Below are 20162 nucleotides of genomic sequence, written 5' to 3' on the forward strand. Positions count from 1 at the left end.
ATAGGTGCAGCACGTAGCTGTATTCTGCAACTTTTCGATAACGGGTCTGAATCTACATAAATCGACTGGGTATTAGCCTAGATTTTCTCCAGTAATTCTAAACTTACAATAAAACTAGAGGATACCCGCGACTTCGCCCGCGTGGATTTAGGTTTTTAAAGATCCTGTGGAAACTGTTTGATTTTCCGGGATAAAACGCCTATGCCAATCACAGGGACGCAAGCTACCTTGGTACCAAACATACAAATCGGTTAAGCAGATGGGATTTTAGGAATCCCGTGGGAACTTTTTGATTTTCTGGGATAAAAAGTTGCCTATATTCGTCCCCGGGATATAAGCTAACCCTGTACCAAATTTCGTCAGAATCGGCTAAACTGATGGGCCGTGAAAAGGTAGCAGACAGACAGACAGACAGACAGACAGAGACACTTTCGCGTTTATAATATTAGTATGGTTTGTAACTGGACGATTCCTGTTCATTAAATAAATTTCTTAAAATATAATACTTACTAGCAAAAAAAAATCTTGGAGACCCCCACTTTTTTGGATGTAACCTCCGTCAGGTGAATTTTTTTCGTAAAAAATGTGGACTATGTCGCCTGGACTATAATAACGAATCGGTGGAAACCTCATTCATTAAAATCGGCTCAGTAGTTTAGGCGCTACGGTGAAACACAAATACAAACCTACATATATCATAACCATTCCTTTTGGCTTTGCCGTAGTACCCGACTACGGCAAAAATGACAGCTTCTCTAATTTCATATAGAACATTTATTTAAAAAAATGCTTCAACTTACCTGTACGACCCCATTGACTTTTTTTTAGGGTTCCGTACCTCAAAAGGAAAAACGGAACTCTTATAGGATCACTTTGTTGTCTGTCTGTCCGTCGTATCTGTAACCAATAGGGTACTTCCCGTTGACCTAGAATCATGAAATTTGGTAGGTAGGTAGGTCTTATAGCACAAGTACAGGAATAAATCTGAAAACTGCGAATTTGTGGTGACATCATTTAAAAAAACAAGTTAACTATACCAAGTGGGGTATCATAATACGAAAGGGCTTTACCTGTACATCCTAAAACAGATTTTTATTTATTTTTATGTATAATAGTTTTTGATTTATCGTGCAAAATGTTGGAAAAAATACCCGAGTACGGAACCCTCAGTGCGCGAGTTTGACTCGCACTTGGCCGGTTTTTTGTGTTATCGGGTGGCAGGTTGCATTGCTGCAAGAAAAACAATTGTATACCTACATTATCTATCGCTACCTATCGGCAGTTCGCGGGTTAGTCGGGTTTTAGTGCTGTTTAACTTTGACTTGTTTATATTTCTGGTCAGGCTTTACTGCGTCAAAATAATGAAACAACATAAACGGTGCTTATAGTAGCTATTTTATCTATCACGATACAGATAAAAATAATATAACAAGAGGGAATCACTCGTGGCGCTCCGGCCGCGTACTCTTCGGCAGAATGATGCAAAGCAGGCCGCTCGCTGAAACAAACAGGCTTCTTTTAAAACTAGTGGTAGAATTATGCAAAACAGCTGCTCGATTGCGGTAGAATGACAGCTACAATTTCACAATTGCAATCACCTCTGATTGGTTGATGGTCGCTGACTATTGGCCACAATGCATTGTTGCAACAAGAATAGCATAAAAGCCAATAACACGTATGGCCTAGTTGTGACAACGCATATCAATCGATTGTGATTGCAACAATGACACAAGTCGGTAACCGGATGGGTGACCGACTTCATAGGTCCGAATTTCCTTTTCGTTTCTGTGCCTCGGAGAGCACGTTAAGCCGTCGGTCCTGGTTATCATCACTAACATCTGATAAAAACTGTAAATTAACCTTATAGTCGAAATTTCGTTCTCTTAGTCGAGTTGTATACGGAAGGATCTGGGAACCGACCGTATTATTATACCAAGAAAACTCCTACCATTATAGGATCAATGGAAAGGGGTCCCGACCTTCAGTAATGACGAATACTACTATAGAGAGAGCCAATAACAACTGCAATTGTAATAATGATTGATGCCTTGCGGTAAAATGACAGCTCAGGATAGTGTCGTACGCAGTGGCGTGCATAGGATTTAAAGCCAGGGTAAGCATTAAGGTATAAACTTATTTTCTGGCAGGTCATAATGGAAAAATATAAGCATTGATCTGTTACAACTAGGGTAGGCAGTACGTTTATACCTCTATGAGCTGCACGCCACTGCTCGTACGATATCCAATTGATATATAATACAATCCAATAATACGACGTATAATCCAATTAGATCCATAAGTACTCAATGGATCCATCCGACAAACAAACATGTTTTCAAAAAACATTCGAAATTCAATTCGAAAACATAGTTTCGGTTGTGATTAGCTGGTAAGTCAAAATGGTTAACGTGCCTTTGTCTCTGTCGTGGGATTACGTAACAGAGAGAGCCCAATACTAACTTCTCTCCGTGGTTAGGGTACAGGGATACTTACTTATGAGCAGGGATCCGAACATGTATATAGGGATGATGCAATGCTCGTCCACCAGCGCGCCGAATACCACGTTCCCGACGATGGCGCCGATTCGACCGCTCATCACCGTCACCGCCATAGCTGTTGCCCTGTGGTGGAAAGTTAAACAACTTGAAAAAACGAAAACAGCGTTATCACTTTCTCTACTTTTCACACCTCGCGAGATAGTAAGCCTTTCTGTCACCAGATGAAGCTATTAATCGCGGTGAAATGTCTCGTAAATTTTTTTAGCACTAAGACTCCATAGCCCCAGGGTCTCCACGGCAAACGGAACAAAAATGTAACCCTTAATACTTGCACTCGACCGACTCGAACTTGGCCGGTTTTTTATTTAGTCAATAAAATTATTATTGTTGTATGTATGTCATTAGACAAAGTTTTATATTATAACAGATCACTACCGCATTGTGCTGCACGCTGATTTGATGTTACTAAAAGTAAACGAAGAACGAAGAAGTCTGTACTTACGCAACTTTAGTAGGGAAGATCTCGCATATGACACAGAACAGCACCGCCTCCGTGCAACTGACGATGGCTTCAAAGACGCATGACAGCACCAGATTCTGCAGTGACGACTCCACCAGGTTCAGACCCAACGCTGCTAAGCCGGAGATTATCAACATGCCCACTGCAAAGAGTTTACTGATCAGCAACCAAGAATATATTGATAAACAGGTCAAAAGATCTGATGGTATGATTAGTAATTCCTTGCTTGGTTGGAAAAGATTTTTTAAGTCTACAAGTTTTATAAAAAACAAATAGAATCTACTCTAGTTTAAGATTTTAAGTAGGTATTCCAATTGGATTTAGGTTTCTAGGGGTTTTTTTACCACAAGTTCACAGCATTCGGATTTTTTCCTTTACTTGTGCTATAAGACCTATGTACCTGGCTTTTATGATTCTAGGTCAACGGGAAGTACCCTATAGGTTTTCTTGACAGACACGACCGACGGACAGACAACAAAGTGAGGGTTCTTTTCCTATAAGGATTATTTTTTTCCTTTTGTGGTACTGAACCTAAAAAAACGATAGACGTTGGGGTCCCAAGGTTCTACAACACGACCTCGCTCGGGAAAGTGCAGTGTAGAAAGACCCCTCCACTTTGTAGACAGACGACATCAAACGAGTCACAGGGAGCCGTTGACCGTGGCGTGTGATAGTCCCTACAAGAGACTTATGCAGCAGTGCATGTCTCTCGGTTGATAATGATGATGTGAGGACATGGGACATGGCCCTCAGCAATGAGGAACACGATGCAGAAAAGAGCGAGATGCAATACTCAATCAATCAGCCTGTTTGTGTCCATTGCTGGACATAGGCGACAAGAGCGCACCACCACACACAATCCTCCACCTTATTCTTTCACCCACTTCCCGCTTAAGGTCGTCAGTCCAGCGGGTTGGAGATCATCCCACACTGCGCTTGCTGATACGCGGATTTTTTTATGCAATACTCACCAAGCATAATCTTCTTCCCAATCTTATTGATAGTGAGACCAACCATTAAGGCGGTGGGCACACAGCTCAGCGCTACCACCAGAGTGTGGATAAACACCCTGTCATCGATCACTTGCGGACACTCTTGTTTACCCTGGAACAAAGGGTTTGTTCAATTATTGCAGTCAAAAATCAATAATTTTATTTATTTTAAAATCTTTGTCGCACACAAAAGGAAGGAACAGCATGCATAATAGCGATCTCTCCCAAACAACCTTTGTATTTAAAGACTATTTCATGTAATTTTTTTTGATATTTTAAATTATTAATTATTATTAACAAGTAAGTAATTTGGCAAGAGAGAATAAAATTCTTTGATAAGTCTAACGAATCTACGAAAATTTTCTTTCCTTTCCATAAATGGAAAGGAAAGAAAATTTATTTAATGGCATTTTTTTCTTGGTCGCATTAAATCTTTCCTTGGTCTTCCCTTAAAATTATGCCTGCTCCGAGTACAACAAAAGTCCAAAGTTATCTTACCAACTGAAAGAATACATCGTGATTCTTCACGCCTGCCATGCCGGAAACCGGCATGCCTGAGAATTCTTGATGTTCACAAAGGTGTATAAAGTCTGCCAATCGGCATTCAAGTTGCTTGGTGGACTATGGGCCCTTTTCATTGTGACAGGAGACTTGTGCTCAGTAGCGGACCGGATGGGTCGAGATGGTGCACTTACCAACAGTTCGCTCCTCGTGACGTTGGCAGACACCTCGCAGACGCCTGCTGAGACGCCGGGGAAGAGTGACGAGAACTGACTGAACCGTTCGAAGAGATCCGGGAACCACATCATGAGGGTGTAGTAACTGGAAGCATGAGATCAGAATTATTATTAACAGTAATTTTAAAAGGTGCCATTTAAATGCTAGTTCACTCCCTAGCTGTGACTTATTTCGTCTTCCCACCCCTCTTTTTCCATAAACTGGAATATACTATTCTCTAGGGACCAGGACTGAGATAAACAACTTGTAGGGAGACATGAAGGCAACCCCTGGGAAACTCGGCCAAAGTAAGTACCGGGGGGCTCTTCCGGAGGTCCTGAGGCTACAGGAGGTGGAGAGTTGTCACACTTTAAACATTGAATTTTGTTCTCTTACCTGAACATCAGCCCGAAATCGACGAAGCAGCAAAGCACGAGTAAACCAATGTACGGTGGGGTGACCAGCATTTTCTTTCTGAACCAGAAGGCGTTCCACCGCTGGTTCCAGGTGAGTGGCAACTTGGTCTCATTGCCGTTGTTGTCTGCTGGAACTATTTCTTCTTCTTCGCCGTCTGTCGCGCTGATCATTGATTCTACCTGTAAGTTTCACCAACTATTAGTCTTATCATGTCACGTTTAACAATGTTTCAGCGGAAGTAGATTTTTGGGACAGTAGTAGGGGGAAATCTAAAAGAAAAGGCATAATCTCGGCAAAGTTTCTTTTTGGTCTAGCGTGGATTGGACTTCAAGAGACCACAAAAAATTTCATCTTATTTGGGAATATTTTTCAAATAGCCTGGATCTATGATTATTTTGTAGTACCAATCTGTTTCCTGTACCTCTGCAAAACATTCAGAGCTCATGCATGCAAAAAGTTTCTAGAACTCTCTATTTGGACACTAACAAAAACAGTAGACTGGGGATATTACGGGCTACAGTCAAATGCACAGCATGCAAATGCGCAGCAGCATGCTGCAGCACAGATCACGTATATGGTATTATCTTGTCCTTCTATATTTAAAAAACAACTTACTGGAAAATCTTTCTCAGACAGCCTGGTGTTGACAACGAATATCCTCTGCAGGACATGCAGGGCTTGTTCAGTCTTGTCTGCATGCAGCAAGTATCTCGGACTCTCAGGAAAGGGTAGCAGCAGTAACACCACCAGTAAACTGGGGATTCCGCAGGCGAAGACGAACACCCGCCAGGATGTGTACTGGAAATCCGCGCCTGGGTTTGTGAGATTGAAGCGTGGGTCTTGGATGATGAGCCAAGCGATACCTGAAAGAGACAGGCGGAATAAATTTTGATGCCAGGAAATATAGAAGATAGATTAGCAATAAATTCATGCACTGACTGTAGAAATCTGAAGGTAGTCTGGTGAAATCATTTATTTATTGTATGTTACAGTTGAAACGCTTTTTTGCGGTTTTTGTGCCGACAATGACTTGCAAAATTGCAGCTTGAAACTATCCTATTTCAGTAATAGTACATAGACATCCCTTATTATTCTCGTCTTTTCTCATTTTGAGAGGAGATTCATGCTCAATGCCGGCGATAGGTTGAGAATTTGAAATGATGATGACAAACATAGAGATCGTTAATTTCAGTAAAAAGACTATTAATAGTTAGATATCAAAAAAAAAGTAATTGTAGATTGTAATCGCGTGCATTGTAGGTATATAAGTTATACTGCGTAAATCTATTTAGATTCAAATAGGTAAATTGTACCAGTGAAAAATAATCGGTTCACGTATTTTTTTCAGTGATGACAATGATGCCAAGATTGTAATAGAAAACGACGCTATATCTTAAGATAGAGCTAATTTGGTATACCCAGGATAGCAATTCTGTAACATTTTTTAATAGTAATTTGTTACCTGGTAGTAAAATAGTTCCGAACGTCCAGAACACTTCTAGCCTGCACAGCATGACGTCTCGATGCCGTAAGGAGAGGAAATCACCGAAGTAGGGGAATACGAGACCAGTAGCTCCTATTATACCAAAGCCCGAGAAGAACCTGTAACCAGATTATTAACTAAAATTAATGATATACTCATTACACCCAATATAAAAGAAAGAAAAAGAAAAGTATCAAATGAAACAGACGTTAATATTAGAAAAGCAAACAGAATTCAGTGATCTATAAAGACCGTAAAGTTTAAATAAAATAGAAGAATTATTGAACTTGGAACTTAGATGATTATTAACACTAATATCAGTTACTAGCTTATGCCCACGACTTCATCCGCGTGGACTGCACAAACTAACCCCTATTTTGCCCCCTTAAGGGTTGAATATTCAAAGATCCTTTCTTAGCGCATTTTTTTTTCGTCATAATAGCTATCTGCAAGCCTAGCCTGATGCGTCCAGTAGTTTGAGCTGTGCGTTGGTAGACCAGTCAATGAGTCAGTCAGTCAGCTTTTCCTTTTTACCCGACTGCGGCAAAGCCAAAAGTAAGGGTTATGATTTTATATATATTTAGATTTCAGTAATATTTAACATAAACATGTAGGTAACTTTAAAATGGAAATTTATCTATGCCAGAGCTATTCATTAATTTTCTAGTAGGTTGTAGAGATCAGGTGATAAAACTGCAACCTAGCAAATTAATTTATTGAATACTAGCGACCCGCCCCGGCTTCGCACGGGTGGACATTTATTTTTTCTATTTTCCGGGATAAAATATAGCCTATACGGATTCGGAAGAATCCCTCTAAGTAATGGTAAAAGAAATTTTGAAATCGGTCCAGTAGTTTTTGAGCCTATTCAATACAAACATACAAAAATACAAAGGTTTCCTCTTTATAATATTAGTATAGATAATAAAGAATCAGACCTTGATAAAATAACCGACCTATTTAATGAAGAAGAAATAGAAAAGGAAGCCAGGTTCGCAGAAAAGAAGAAAAAAGGAGCAAATGAAAACAATCCTATAAGCTAGGAACGAGGGCAAAAATAAAAAGAAGTAGAAGATGGTAACAAACCTGCAAGCCAGGAACGCGGGAAAAGATTGCATAAGACTAGACAAAAAGGCGGCAAGAGCGTCCAGCAACAGAGCACCGATGATGGCCTTCCTGCGCCCGCGCGCGTCCGCTAGGTTACCCCAGAAGTACGAGCCCACGCACATTCCTGGAAAATTTAAAAAATAGGTTTATTAGTCAAAGTCAAAGTCAAATAATTTATTCAAAGGAGGTGCAATTATACACTTTTTGATTATCGATTTTTGGATTTGTAAGATTATGTAAAGGTAACAAACTTAAAAGTAAAGCTTCGAGTTTAAGTTTACTTTAAAGTTTTAGATGGTAGATTTTTGGTAAACAACGTAAAAATAAGGTGATGGTAGACGCAAGATCAAGGCAACCTTTGGGTGAGTTAAAGTAGCGGGTTTTGTTATAACAAGTTAATATAATAAAGTTAATAGTAAACTAAGTAATTCAACATAGGTAGCCCTATTTTCACGCCAAAAGTTTTAGGGCGCAAACAAAGAGGTTATGTGCAAGCGATTGTTGATGGTTCCGATACACATTATTATTGTCAAAAAGATAAGCCTCGATAGCTCAACGGTTGAGGAGCGGACTGGATTCCGAATGGTCGGCGGTTCAAACCTCACCCGTTGCACTATTGTCGTACCCACCCTGACACAATCTTTACGCTTATTTGGAGGGGAAAGGGGAAATTAGTCATGATTAGCATGGCTAATATTCTTTTTTTTTAAGATTATATTATGTGTGATTTCCATTGCAGAAAATTTGCCCCAGCTGCTATCGATATACCAATACACGATACGAGAACTTACCAATTCAGATTTCTAACCTCTTTAGTCGATGTGTGTAATTTTGGTTTTTTATAATTTTGGCACACCTAATACGGTTTCCCTTGTTTCAGATTTCAAAGGCAACATATTATGTTAAACAACTTTGAGTTTGTGGGTGGATTGGTTGGAGACGTGATATGAGTAAAAAATATCCTTACCAATAAGTGGGGTAGCAGTAAGCCTTCCCTTATCACTAGAGCTGAGATTGAAGTCGCACTCCGCGGCCGGCAGCACGAAGCTGAGAGTGGTGGTGCTCAGAGCACACACCGCGTACACCGCCCCGCAGGACATGAGCAGCAGCCATTGGAAACACCCATAACCTGGAAAAAATAAAAAATATTCACATTAATAAAATTTTCTGAAGAAGATAGTGGGGAGCGGGTGGATGAGGAAGGCGGAGGACCGTGTTTGGTGGCGCGCTCTTGGCAAGGCCTATGCCCAGCAGCGAACGCTTACAGGCTGATGGAATGGAAAAGGCTCTTGGCAGAGCGGTCGTGGTCATCACGAAGTGACGTTTTTGGAGATAGTTTTCGGGCTGATAGTCTGGTACACTCCAGCGTACTTAATTTGATCGGTCCATTGCGTAGGCGACCTCCCTCGCCTTCTGGTACCCTCCACCTGGCCCTGCACCACAAGACGCTCAATAGAGTCACTCTCACGCTGGGAGACATGTTCAAAGAACTTTAGTATGCGAATCATGCTTATGGACAGGGCACATAGTTCGATAAACCGATAGACGTTGGAGTCCCAAGGTGCGGGGAGGTTTTCCAGCGTTGCGTTTTCCGGTGCAGTCCGACCTCGCATTGGAAGCGTTAGAAGAAACCCCCATCAAACGAGTCGCAGAACGATTCACTTGGCGATTCGAAAGTTAATTTGAATAAAAACCTTTTCTGACAAACGAAAATACTACAAACAAATGATACAGGAGCAATATGTCTGTGGATAATGAATTTGATGTCGAATGAAAGAATACACTACGTAGATTCCCAAAATTATTAGGTAAAAGTGCATATATCAATATGAACCGTTCACCCCCGTTGGTATTTTTAAAAGGCGTAGTCCAGTTCGAACTAGAAAATGTATTTATTCGACCATGTGTAGCAATCAATAGACACCACACAGACGTCACTTCCTATTTTACATTGCCAATATATTATTATGCACATTTATTTGCGAATGATCATGAAACGAACTGAGAGCACTTGATGTTAACGAGGCTCAATGGATGCACTTTGTATGTTCGCGATTACCTTCAGAGTAATGTAGCAAATAAAGTTGTCAATGGAAATTCAAGTGATAAGGTTAGTATCTGTACAGCGACCTTGCGTGATGATAATTGAAATACATTAAACCGAATTTTATCATCATCATCATCAGCCGATAGACGTCCACTGGTGGACATAGGACTCTTGGAGCGACTTCCGCACGCCATGGTCTAGAACCAACTAGGCGCAACCTAGAAACTGAAAACTGTATCATATTTTGGTCTAAATTGTTTTAATTAATTCTAAACTAATGTGTCACAGCCTTGAAATTATGCTGGCATGCAAATTACATACATACAGAAGCACTAATTTTCATGTTTTAAAGAAAATATAAAATAGAGTGATTTTGTGTTATTAGGGTTCCGTACAAGAGTGCCAAAAGGACCCTATTACTAAGACTCCGCTGTCCGTCCGTCCGTCTGTGTTTGTCAGCCGGTTGTGTCTTATGAAGAGTTATAGGTAGAGGATTAAAATTATTACCGACTATATGTATTTCTATTGCCGCTATAGCAACAAATACTAAAAATTTCAAAAAAAATTGGTTGTCTGTAAAGTCGGTTTACTGACGATAGTTGAACGTGACAACAAAGGCCGATTGTGCTTCTTTGTCGCTCGTTCCGCGCTCTCGCTTGCACTTCAAGCCTTACATGGAACGACTCATGCGGCGTTACCTCAGAGCGAGGGAACGCCGCATGAGTCATGTTTTTTCGTGCGTGCAGCCGGCTCTATCGAATTATAAGACGTTGTCACGTCAACAAATTAAAAGCGTTGTTTATACTTACTTGTTTATATTATAGCTATGTTGTATATAGTACGATGGTACGGAACCCTTCGTGTGTGGGTTACACTCGCACTTGACCATTTTTTTAAATAAATTATGCTTTCAGTAGGTAAATGTTAATAAATACATGTTAATTAATTTTTATTAAACTGTAGGTAAATGCTGCACATGAGTAATTTAACATCACGATTAATTAACATTATTTCCAAGTGAGCGCTCATGGAAGGTTTGTCTCGCCATCAACCCGTATCAAGGAGTCAAGGACAACCCCCAAAGCATTTATAAAACTCCATTTTGTGGTGAGGAGGAATTAAATCCAAACTTTTATAAGTCCTAATCCATACTAATAAAATATTATATATATAAAAGTGTGTCTGCCTGTCTGATAGCTTTTCACGGCCCGACAGTTTAATCGATTTAGATAAAATTTGGTATCGAGCTAGCTTACATCCCGGGGATGGACATAGGCTACTTTTTATCCCGGAAAATCAGTGAGTTCCCACGGGATTCTTAAATCCGTTTTACCGATTTATATGAAACTAGATGATGCCCGCGACTTCATCCGCGTGGATTTAGGTTTTTAAAAATCCCATAGGAACTCTTTGTTTTTCCGGGATAAGAAGTTGTCTATGTCAGTTCCTGTGATGCAAGCTACCTCTGTACCAAATTACATATAAATTATGGGTCTTTAAGAATCCCGTGGAAACTTTTGATTTTCCGGGATAAAAAGCTTAGCCTAGCCTAGATAAATAGCCTATGTTCTTCCCCGGGATGTAAGCTAACAACAAAAAGCTAACAAGCTAAAAAAAGCTAACGTGACAATTTTCACCAAAATCGGTTAAACTGTTGGATCGTGAAAAGCTAGCAGACAGACAGACACACTTTCGGACGCATTTATAATATTAGTAGGTATGGATTAAGTATGGATTTGGTACAGCGGTAGCTTGCGTTGCGGAAATCGACATAGGCAACTTTTTATCTCAGAAAATCAAAGAGGGATTTTTCAAAAACCATTTTTCCATGCGGTATCGTCTAGTACTACCATATAAGCGGTGATGGCTTAGTGGTTGAATGTATAGGTTCCTATTCAGATATTTAATTTAATTACGATTTTAAAAACCTCCTGCATACGATAAAAAGTTGTGTACACTCATGTATAAAAAGGTACTTATAATGTATTGCGACCCCCAGGCGCCCAATTAATTGGATCAGACGGTGTCGTCACCAAATCCTGTTAGTTTCAGCTCTAAACCTCTAAACCCTACCTAAAACCAGACCGCTGTGGATTACCCGGGTAACGTTACACCATTAGATACCTAACTTAGTGTTATATTACCCCGTAATCACGTTGTCAGATCATGTTTTAACTTGTTTTCCAATTAATTGTCATTTATTGCCTAGGAAAGGGCGTAAAGGTGACGGATCCTGCGCCTGATCTGTCTCCGGTCGCTTCGCATTTCCGTACCATCAGGCTATGAGAGTGAGGGAATAGAGATTGCACCTGTGTTTGCGCACACACTTGAGGCTAATATCTATGGAGATTGGCCACCATGGCCGAAATTCGGTCGGGAGGACCGTGCTTGTTTATGGTTAAGAACTCCAGGGGTTTCTCTCTTCGCAGATTTCTCAATGGTCAAATAACTTTCATCGAAGGAATTTTGACGTTTTGACAGATTTCCCACAGAAAAAATGTCAAACCTCAAATTTATTCTTCAGATAAAAGCATGACAAAAGTTATTTGACGATTAATCACTTGTATACATAGTCATTGTACCTACACCACGCTGACCGAGTGGGGATTGGCAGACAACAGAAACATCAGTTTTTCAAAATTGACATATTTTTGGTATAACTCAAAAGCTACTTTTTAGGGTTAGCCACTTTTCAGCAAAAATACAAAAAAATCTTCATGTGCTCGGAATGCCAGGCGTCTGGTAATCGTCAGAAAGTAACGGCTATATGTGACTAATGGTAGAAACAAATTGGAGCACGTGATTCTATTGTTTTTTTCCGCCACGGGGCTAAAATTAGCAGCGATGTGCTTTCTGTCAGCTGTCTTTGTATTTACAAACAGCGCGCCTCAACACGTATGATACGTTGTGGTACAAGTCAAAAGCGATTCTGACTCGAAGCGGTCGAGTTAAGCTTCCGATTTTAGGGTTCCGTACCTTTATAGAAAAAACAGAACCCTATAAGTGTTTCGTTGTTGTCACTTTGATGATGTGATCACTTTGTTGCCTGTCTGTCCTTCCGTCTGTCCGTCTATCGTGTCTGTCAAGAAAACCTATGGGTACTTCCCATTGACCTAGAATCATGAAATTTGGCAGGTAGGTAAGTCTTATAGCACGAGTAGGAATAAATTCGATTAATTTCTCTGCTACGTCTACAAATGACAGAGACAAAAATCTCAATGGACATTAACCATTTTGAGACACCAGCCAATCTCAAACGAAACTATGTTTCGAAAGATTTTTGAAAATATTTTCGAATTGCTTTCGATTGTTTATGAAAACATGTTTGTGATGATAACCTAAAAAGTTTAATGCCTGCTGGGATTTACGTCTCTGTAACTTGTATGAGATTATGAGACAGAGAGAGCGCTATACTGACTGACTTCTTTCCGTGGATAGAGTATAGTTAGGGATTTGCTCGCTCCGCTCATGCCTCGCGCCGCACGTTGACGGTTTGCCAAAAATCGGCCGCCATCGTCACAAGCGACCTAGCGCGTACCGCACGAGTCTCCAATGTACGTACCGCGCGACACCTCGCTAGATGAACGATAAATACTCGCTACAAGGTTTCCGTGCTATTTATACGCTGAGTTACACGGACAATGTCCTAAATCGCGACGCTGAAAACATTCTGATGTAAATTTACGCGCGAAAACGCTGAAAATCGTGTTTCGTCATCGATCGATAGACATCTGGACATAAATCTCTTGTAAGGACTTCTAGCTTCCACACGCCACGGTCTTGCGTTGCCTGAAGCCAGCGGCTCCCTGCTATTCGTTTCATATTGTCTGCCCATCTAGTGGAGATCTGCCAACACTGTAAGGTCACTGTCTTAGCACCATGGTCCTTGGTATCCCAACATCATTGGTTCTTCGACCTATGTGACCCGCCCATTGCCATTTCAGCTTCGCAATTAATAAGTATTGGGCTATGTCGATTATTCAGGTCTACGGGTCTCCTGATTTCTAGAGTTTGGACTCTGGACCACCATGTCCTGAATCCGTATCACGGGTAACACGCACTGTTCGAAGACGTTAGTACTGATTAGTTCCAAAGATCTAATCGGTTCTAATAAAATCGATTTTAATGCAAATCATTGGTAAATTCACTTGGGACATACCTACTGGTTTATTTTGTTGATTATATATTTCAGCACGATATAAAGCGGCTAGCGGGAAGTGGCTGGATGAGGAAGGCTGAGGACCGGGTGTGGTGGCGCTCTTTAGGGAAGGCCTATGTCCAACAGTGGACGGCCACCGGCTGATGATGATGATATTTCAGCATTCAGCATAGCAATTTTTGTTAGTTTTTTTTTTTAAGAATGTTAGCCATGCTAATCATGACTACTACTCCACTTTCCCCTCCAATTAAGCGTAAAGCTTGTGCTAGGAGTGGGTACGACAATAGTGCAACGAGTGGAGTTTGAACCGCCGACCATCCGGAATTCAGTCCGCTCCTCAACCCTTGAGCTATCGAGGCTTTAAAAGTACACTTCCGCAAGATATCATATCTATATCTTGTTTATATCTTGCAGATCATTAAAACCAGTTAACAGGGCTCTCTCCGTCACTCGTTTCATACAATCGTAGTTCCAATTTCATTTGAATATTAAGCAACCAAAGTCCATGAAATTTTGCAGACATATTCTAGAAACTAATATCTGTGTCTGTGGTTTTCCAGATTTCTGTTAAAATATTACGTTTCAAAGTTACGCGGTCTTAAAAATTCACATACAAATCTTTGAGCCCCTGTAATTTTAAAACTACATATTTTTAGAAAAATCTAAAAAACCACAGACACAGATATTAGTTTCTAGACTGTGTCTGCAAAGTTTCATGGACTTTGGTTGCTTAATATTCAAATGAAATTGGAACTACGATTGTATGAAACGAGTGACGGAGAGAGCCCTGTTAACGAGCCATTAAAACGTTACTGCCACCATCTGATCTGATGGAGTCATCTTTGACGTTCGGAAGAGGAATATTCCGAAGGGGCAAATAAATATAATATTATGATTTATGAGATTCACATATTTAGGTTGGGATGTGGTATAGTTATGTAAGAGCGGTGAACGCCTTGTGGTTAAGATGCGGGAGGTCGGGGGTTCGATCCCAGGCACGCACCTCTAACTTTTATGTGGTATAATATCACTTGTTTTGCCGGTGAAGGAAAACATTGTGAGGAAACCTGCATGCCTGAGAGTTCTCCATAATATTTTTAAAGGTGTGAAGTATGCCACACCGCACTTGGTGGACCATGGCCTAAACCATTCTCATTTTGGGAGATGACTAAAACCTTGAGGAGTTTAAGTTATACCTAGAGAAAATTTAAACTGTATATTTTATATGTTGATATATGTCCTGACTAGCTGATACCCGCGACTTCGTTCGCGTGGATGTAGGTTTTTTAAAATTCCCGTGGGAACTCTTTGATTTTCCGGGATAAAAAGTAGCCTAGGGTATAATCTATCTCCATTCTAAATGTCAGCCCAATCCGTCCAGTAGTTTTTGCGTGAAGGAGTAACAAACATACACACACACACACACACACACACACACACACACACATACAAACTTTCTCCTTTATAATATTAGTGTGATTATTATGTTGATACTAGCCGATGCCCGCGACTTCGCCCGCGTGGATTTAGGTTTTTTGAAATCCCGTGGGAACTCTCTGATTTTCCGGGATTAAAAGTGGCCTATGTGTTAATCTAGGATATTATCTATCTCCATTCTAAATTTCAGCCAAATCCGTCCAGTAATTTCCTTTTGCGTGAAGGAGTAACAAACATACACACACACACACACACACACACACACACACACACATACATACAAACTTTCGCCTTTATAATATTAGTATGAAGTATGATGATATGTTGATATATGTTCAGATTATGTCCAGCAGTGGAAGTCTATCGGTTGCCAAAATCGAACCCTTGACCACCCGAATAGAAAGCTGACTTTTTAACCGCTAAGCTATCACCGTTTATAGCAATACCTATAAGTTGACGTAACTACATCTTCAACTTGGAACAGGACACCTGACCTTGAAATTCACACGAGCGAAGCTGAAGACAAGCTATTGTAATCCTAAAGCGGTATCATCCCCAAGCTATTACCTCCCATCATTAAACTACACATGCCCTTGGGAGCCAACCTTGTGACGTCACGGCGCCGCCCTTCATTAGCTAAAAGCTGGCATTGACTTTCCCACCGCCCGCCCTAAACTAGGAACTGAATTAGTGTCATGGGGTAACTTGATAAAGGTAATCTATTGTTAGCAGGTAAATACGAAATTACTTAAATTGATGCCCCTGATTTTGGTACACACTTTTATAGCTACACTAGCTGACGCCCGCGACTTCATCCGCGTGGATAAAGGTTTTTCGAAATCCCGTGGGAACTGTTTGGTTTTCCAGGATAAAAAGTAGCCTATGTGCTAATCCAGGATATTATCTATCTCCATTCCGAATTTCAGCCAAATCCGTCCAGTAGTTTTTGCGTGAAGGAGTAACAAACATACACACACACACACAAACACACGCACACACACATACAAACTTAGTGTGATTCAATTTATCGTACGTACATACTTACGTATCCCTTACCTCCATACCTACCATCCGTTTTTAGATTAGGTAATTGGGGAGTATCGAAGGAGCATTATGGAACGAACCTATAAAAACTCAACAAACTACCCCATACCGCTCAACTCCAGTGTGAATTACGATTAGCTGTATTCATTTCTATAAATAAAACCAACAGGGTTTCCATGGTGTATCGGCAGTTAATGGGAAATATAAAGGGGTTGTTATTGAACGATGTGGTTTTCCCTGCAAGGGGAAGTCCCACCATAAGCAGTGTCGTGCATACTTTTCGATATTGGCTGGAAATATTTACACTAACAATAAAAGGAGGTAAAGTTTGTAAGTTTGATGTATGGTATAATCTTCGGAACTACCCATTCGATTTCTAAAATTCTTTCACTAATAGTTAGCTACGTTATCCCGGAATGCTTTAGGTTATTAATTAATTTATCACGCGGACAAAGTCATAGGCAAAAGCCAGTATTTAAAAAACCTGTTTTCTTTCAACTAAGTGAAGATTATAAGGGAAGGAGCACTGTACTACAATAGTGACATAGTTAATAAGACGTACTTTCAAGAACTTTGAACAGACAAGTTTTAGGATTTTTTTTTAATTTAATTAATTATTTAATTAGAACGGACCTTTTAAGTCCAATTAATAATAATAATAAATAATATAGCCTTTATTTACTGAAATTCCATACAATTATTTACTTAAACTTTACATCTTATATATTTAATATTATAATTAAACAGACTTATCCTATTAAATTATTACAATTCAATCCATTCAATTATTACAATTTAATACAATTATTTACTTAACATTTTATATATTTAATATTATAATTAAACAGACTTATCCTATTAGAAATATTTGTTCACATTTATATTTATTTATATATCAGACTTAATATTCTATATCACCACTAGTTTATAATTAATAATTTTCCTTATCTTGTATTTACATAGTATTATTTTTTAGATATAATGTACATGTTACTATCTCACATTACTACTAATTTTCTTATTTTAATAGGTAAGTATATACATTCTCCTTCTACATTTGTTTTCAGTACGCCCTTTGGACGAAGGCCTCCTCCAGTCTTTTCCACATTTCTCTGTCTTGGGTCAATCGTTGCCATGTTGCTCCCATAATTTTCACAAAATCATCACTCCATCTAATTCTTTGTCTCCCTCTTGCTTTTTTTCCATCTCTGGGATACCATTCCGTTACTCTTTTTGCCCACCTATCTTGATTTTGTCTGCAAACATCATGCCCAGCCCATTTCCATTTTAATTTTCTAATTTTTCCTAGTACATCTACTATGTTAGTTTCTTTCCTTAATGTTTTATTTGCTATTCTATCTTTTCTTCTTACATGTAACATACTACGTTCCATTGCACGTTGGCAGATTGCTAGTTTTTGCTCTAGTTTTTGTGTCAGGGCCCAGGTTTGGCTACCATAGGTTAATATAGGCAGTACGCAGCTATCAAATACTTTTTGTTTGCATTTCATCGGCATTTCTTTTGATTTCATTACTTCTTTTAACATCCAGTATCTGTTCCACGCGTTTGATGTTCTTCGTTCTACTTTCTTTTCCATCGAATCTTTCGTTGAGACAATTTCTCCGAGATAAATGTATTCATCGACATATTCTATTTCTATATTGTTTGCTTTAATGCATTTCTTGGTTCCGTTTGTCATTGCTTTTGTCTTTTGTATATTCATGTCAAGGCCAACCTTATTGCTTTCAGTTAACAATTCATTTAGCATTTTCTCTAATGCGACAGGGTTCTCGGCGAATAATACTAGATCATCTGCGAATCTCAAATTATTCAGATACATGCCATCTATTTTTATTCCTTGTTCGTTCCAGTTACAAGTCCAATTACACTAATTAAATTAAATTACACAATCAAAATAAATTCAGAAAAAAATAAATAAAGTCAATAATCAAATATGTCAACTACAAATTCTCACAAAAGTGCAGGATCTGACCTATGAGGTCAGCCCATTTGTCATTTTGGACGCTCTTTGTGATAATAAATGTAAATATACTTTTAACTGTTTATTTTGACCGTCGTGGTCAGCCATAACCCTAGATAAAAGAAAGAAAACCTATCTATGGCTACAACTGAGTCAATATAAGGGTTCGCATTGACTATAGAGAATGTGGAACGCTCAACTCTAAAATCAGAATAATTGATGAGTTCTAAGTAGTAAGATCGAGATTATTTTTATAAAACTGTTAATAATACTTTCCAATTATTAGGTAAGCAGTGCTAATTTGCCTGCATAGACTTCACCCCAGCTGTGAGAAACAAACAAAGAAATTAAATGTTCCGAAACATTTCCCAGGTATGAACACGCTATTTTCCAAAAATAAATAGGTTCAATGGCCGATCCCGATCAACCTACACTGATTACAGTGTCAACATTTTTTTCAATAATTTTTCATGAGAACGAAACTATTAGCCCTAAAACGCACGGGCGTTGCGGTGAAAATACAAAGTGCGCGTTAAAAAAGTGTTTTACGTGTGAACAGATACTTAGGAATGCATTTGTTCTATTTGAAGGCCTTATTCGCACGAGAGCTTTTTTAACGTCCGTTAAAAAGCTCTCGTGCGAATGAGGCCTTATAGCAGAAGCGTTATGTATCACACGGTTCAAAAGAGATAGAGACTTCAATGTCGTGAACTGCGTGAATAGCGTACACTAAAATGGTTTTCAGCGGTCAAGGTGGGGGGGCCATGCCCGCTGATTCATGTTTATATGCTAATTAGCTGATCCTGTAGGAACTCATTGATTTTCCGGGATAAAAAGTAGCCTATGTGTTAATCCAGGGTATAATCTATATCCGTTTCAAATTTCAGCCAAATCCGTCTAGTAGTTTTTGCGTAAAAGAGTTACAAAGATACACACAAACTTTCGCCTGTGTAATATTATTAGTGGGATAGTGTGATGCTACTCGTCACAACTTCAGAGCGAACTAGAAGTTAAAAGTTTGGCGTCACCTGTAACGTGCTACAAAGTAGAACAGACGTCAAGCCCAAAAATAACTTTCTTTAATGCTTTGTTACAATTTTTATTTCGGTCTGTGCTGAAAGTGTTCCTTTGTTTTACGATTTATAAGAACACTGATTGTGCAAGAAAAACTTGTCGGATTTGAAGCACGTTGTACCGCTCATACATCAGTACAGTCAGCAACAAAGCTAGGTTTGCAAGTACAAGCGACCATGAACGGGTGCAAACCTATAGCTTTGTTATTTACTGTATAACTAGCTGAACCATCCCGGAATCACCCAGGTTGAATTTCTGAAACACCTTTCTTTTTGGGATCTACATTGTGGAGAAAATCTACACATGGAATCTCCTGTTTCAGGATCCAGTGTTTTTTTTATTCCATTACAACCCTTGAGTGCTATCTCACCTGGGTGGTAAATCATGATGCAGTCTAAAATAGTAGTGGGCTAACTTGGAAGGGGTATCATCATCATCAGCCTGTGGACGCCCACTTTTAGACATAGGCCTTCCCTAAAGAGCCCCAATACACCCGGTCCTCAGCCTTCCTCGTCCAGCCACTTCTCGCAAGCCTATTTATGTCGTCGGTCCATTGTGCTGGAAAGCATCCCACACTACGCTTGCTTATACGCATCGTTTGGTGGCACGGCTTTGCCGACAGAGTGGTAACCAGCCACGGCCGTAGCCTTCCACCAGACCAGATTAGAGACAATTTAAAAATTATA

At 39.6% G+C, this 20162-nt stretch overlaps 1 protein-coding gene across 1 annotated transcript in view; it reads right to left on the minus strand.

Moving 5' to 3' along the window:
• Nucleotides 1-1374: 1374 nt before the first annotated feature.
• The window catches only part of LOC123868703 (synaptic vesicle glycoprotein 2C-like), a 41855-nt gene continuing 23067 nt past the window's right edge, over nt 1375-20162 (minus strand). The window contains exons 3-12 of the mRNA XM_045911261.1: nt 8702-8863; nt 7714-7858; nt 6607-6746; nt 5760-6007; nt 5124-5323; nt 4706-4832; nt 3990-4122; nt 3001-3160; nt 2494-2621; nt 1375-1498 (exon numbers count right to left, since the gene is read on the minus strand). Coding sequence (XP_045767217.1) covers nt 1440-1498; nt 2494-2621; nt 3001-3160; nt 3990-4122; nt 4706-4832; nt 5124-5323; nt 5760-6007; nt 6607-6746; nt 7714-7858; nt 8702-8863 — 1502 coding nt within the window. The 3' untranslated portion in view covers nt 1375-1439. The remainder of the gene's footprint in view (nt 1499-2493; nt 2622-3000; nt 3161-3989; nt 4123-4705; nt 4833-5123; nt 5324-5759; nt 6008-6606; nt 6747-7713; nt 7859-8701; nt 8864-20162) is intronic.

The sequence above is a fragment of the Maniola jurtina genome, chromosome 10 (genome assembly GCF_905333055.1).
Source record: "Maniola jurtina chromosome 10, ilManJurt1.1, whole genome shotgun sequence".
Lineage (NCBI taxonomy): Eukaryota > Metazoa > Arthropoda > Insecta > Lepidoptera > Nymphalidae > Maniola > Maniola jurtina.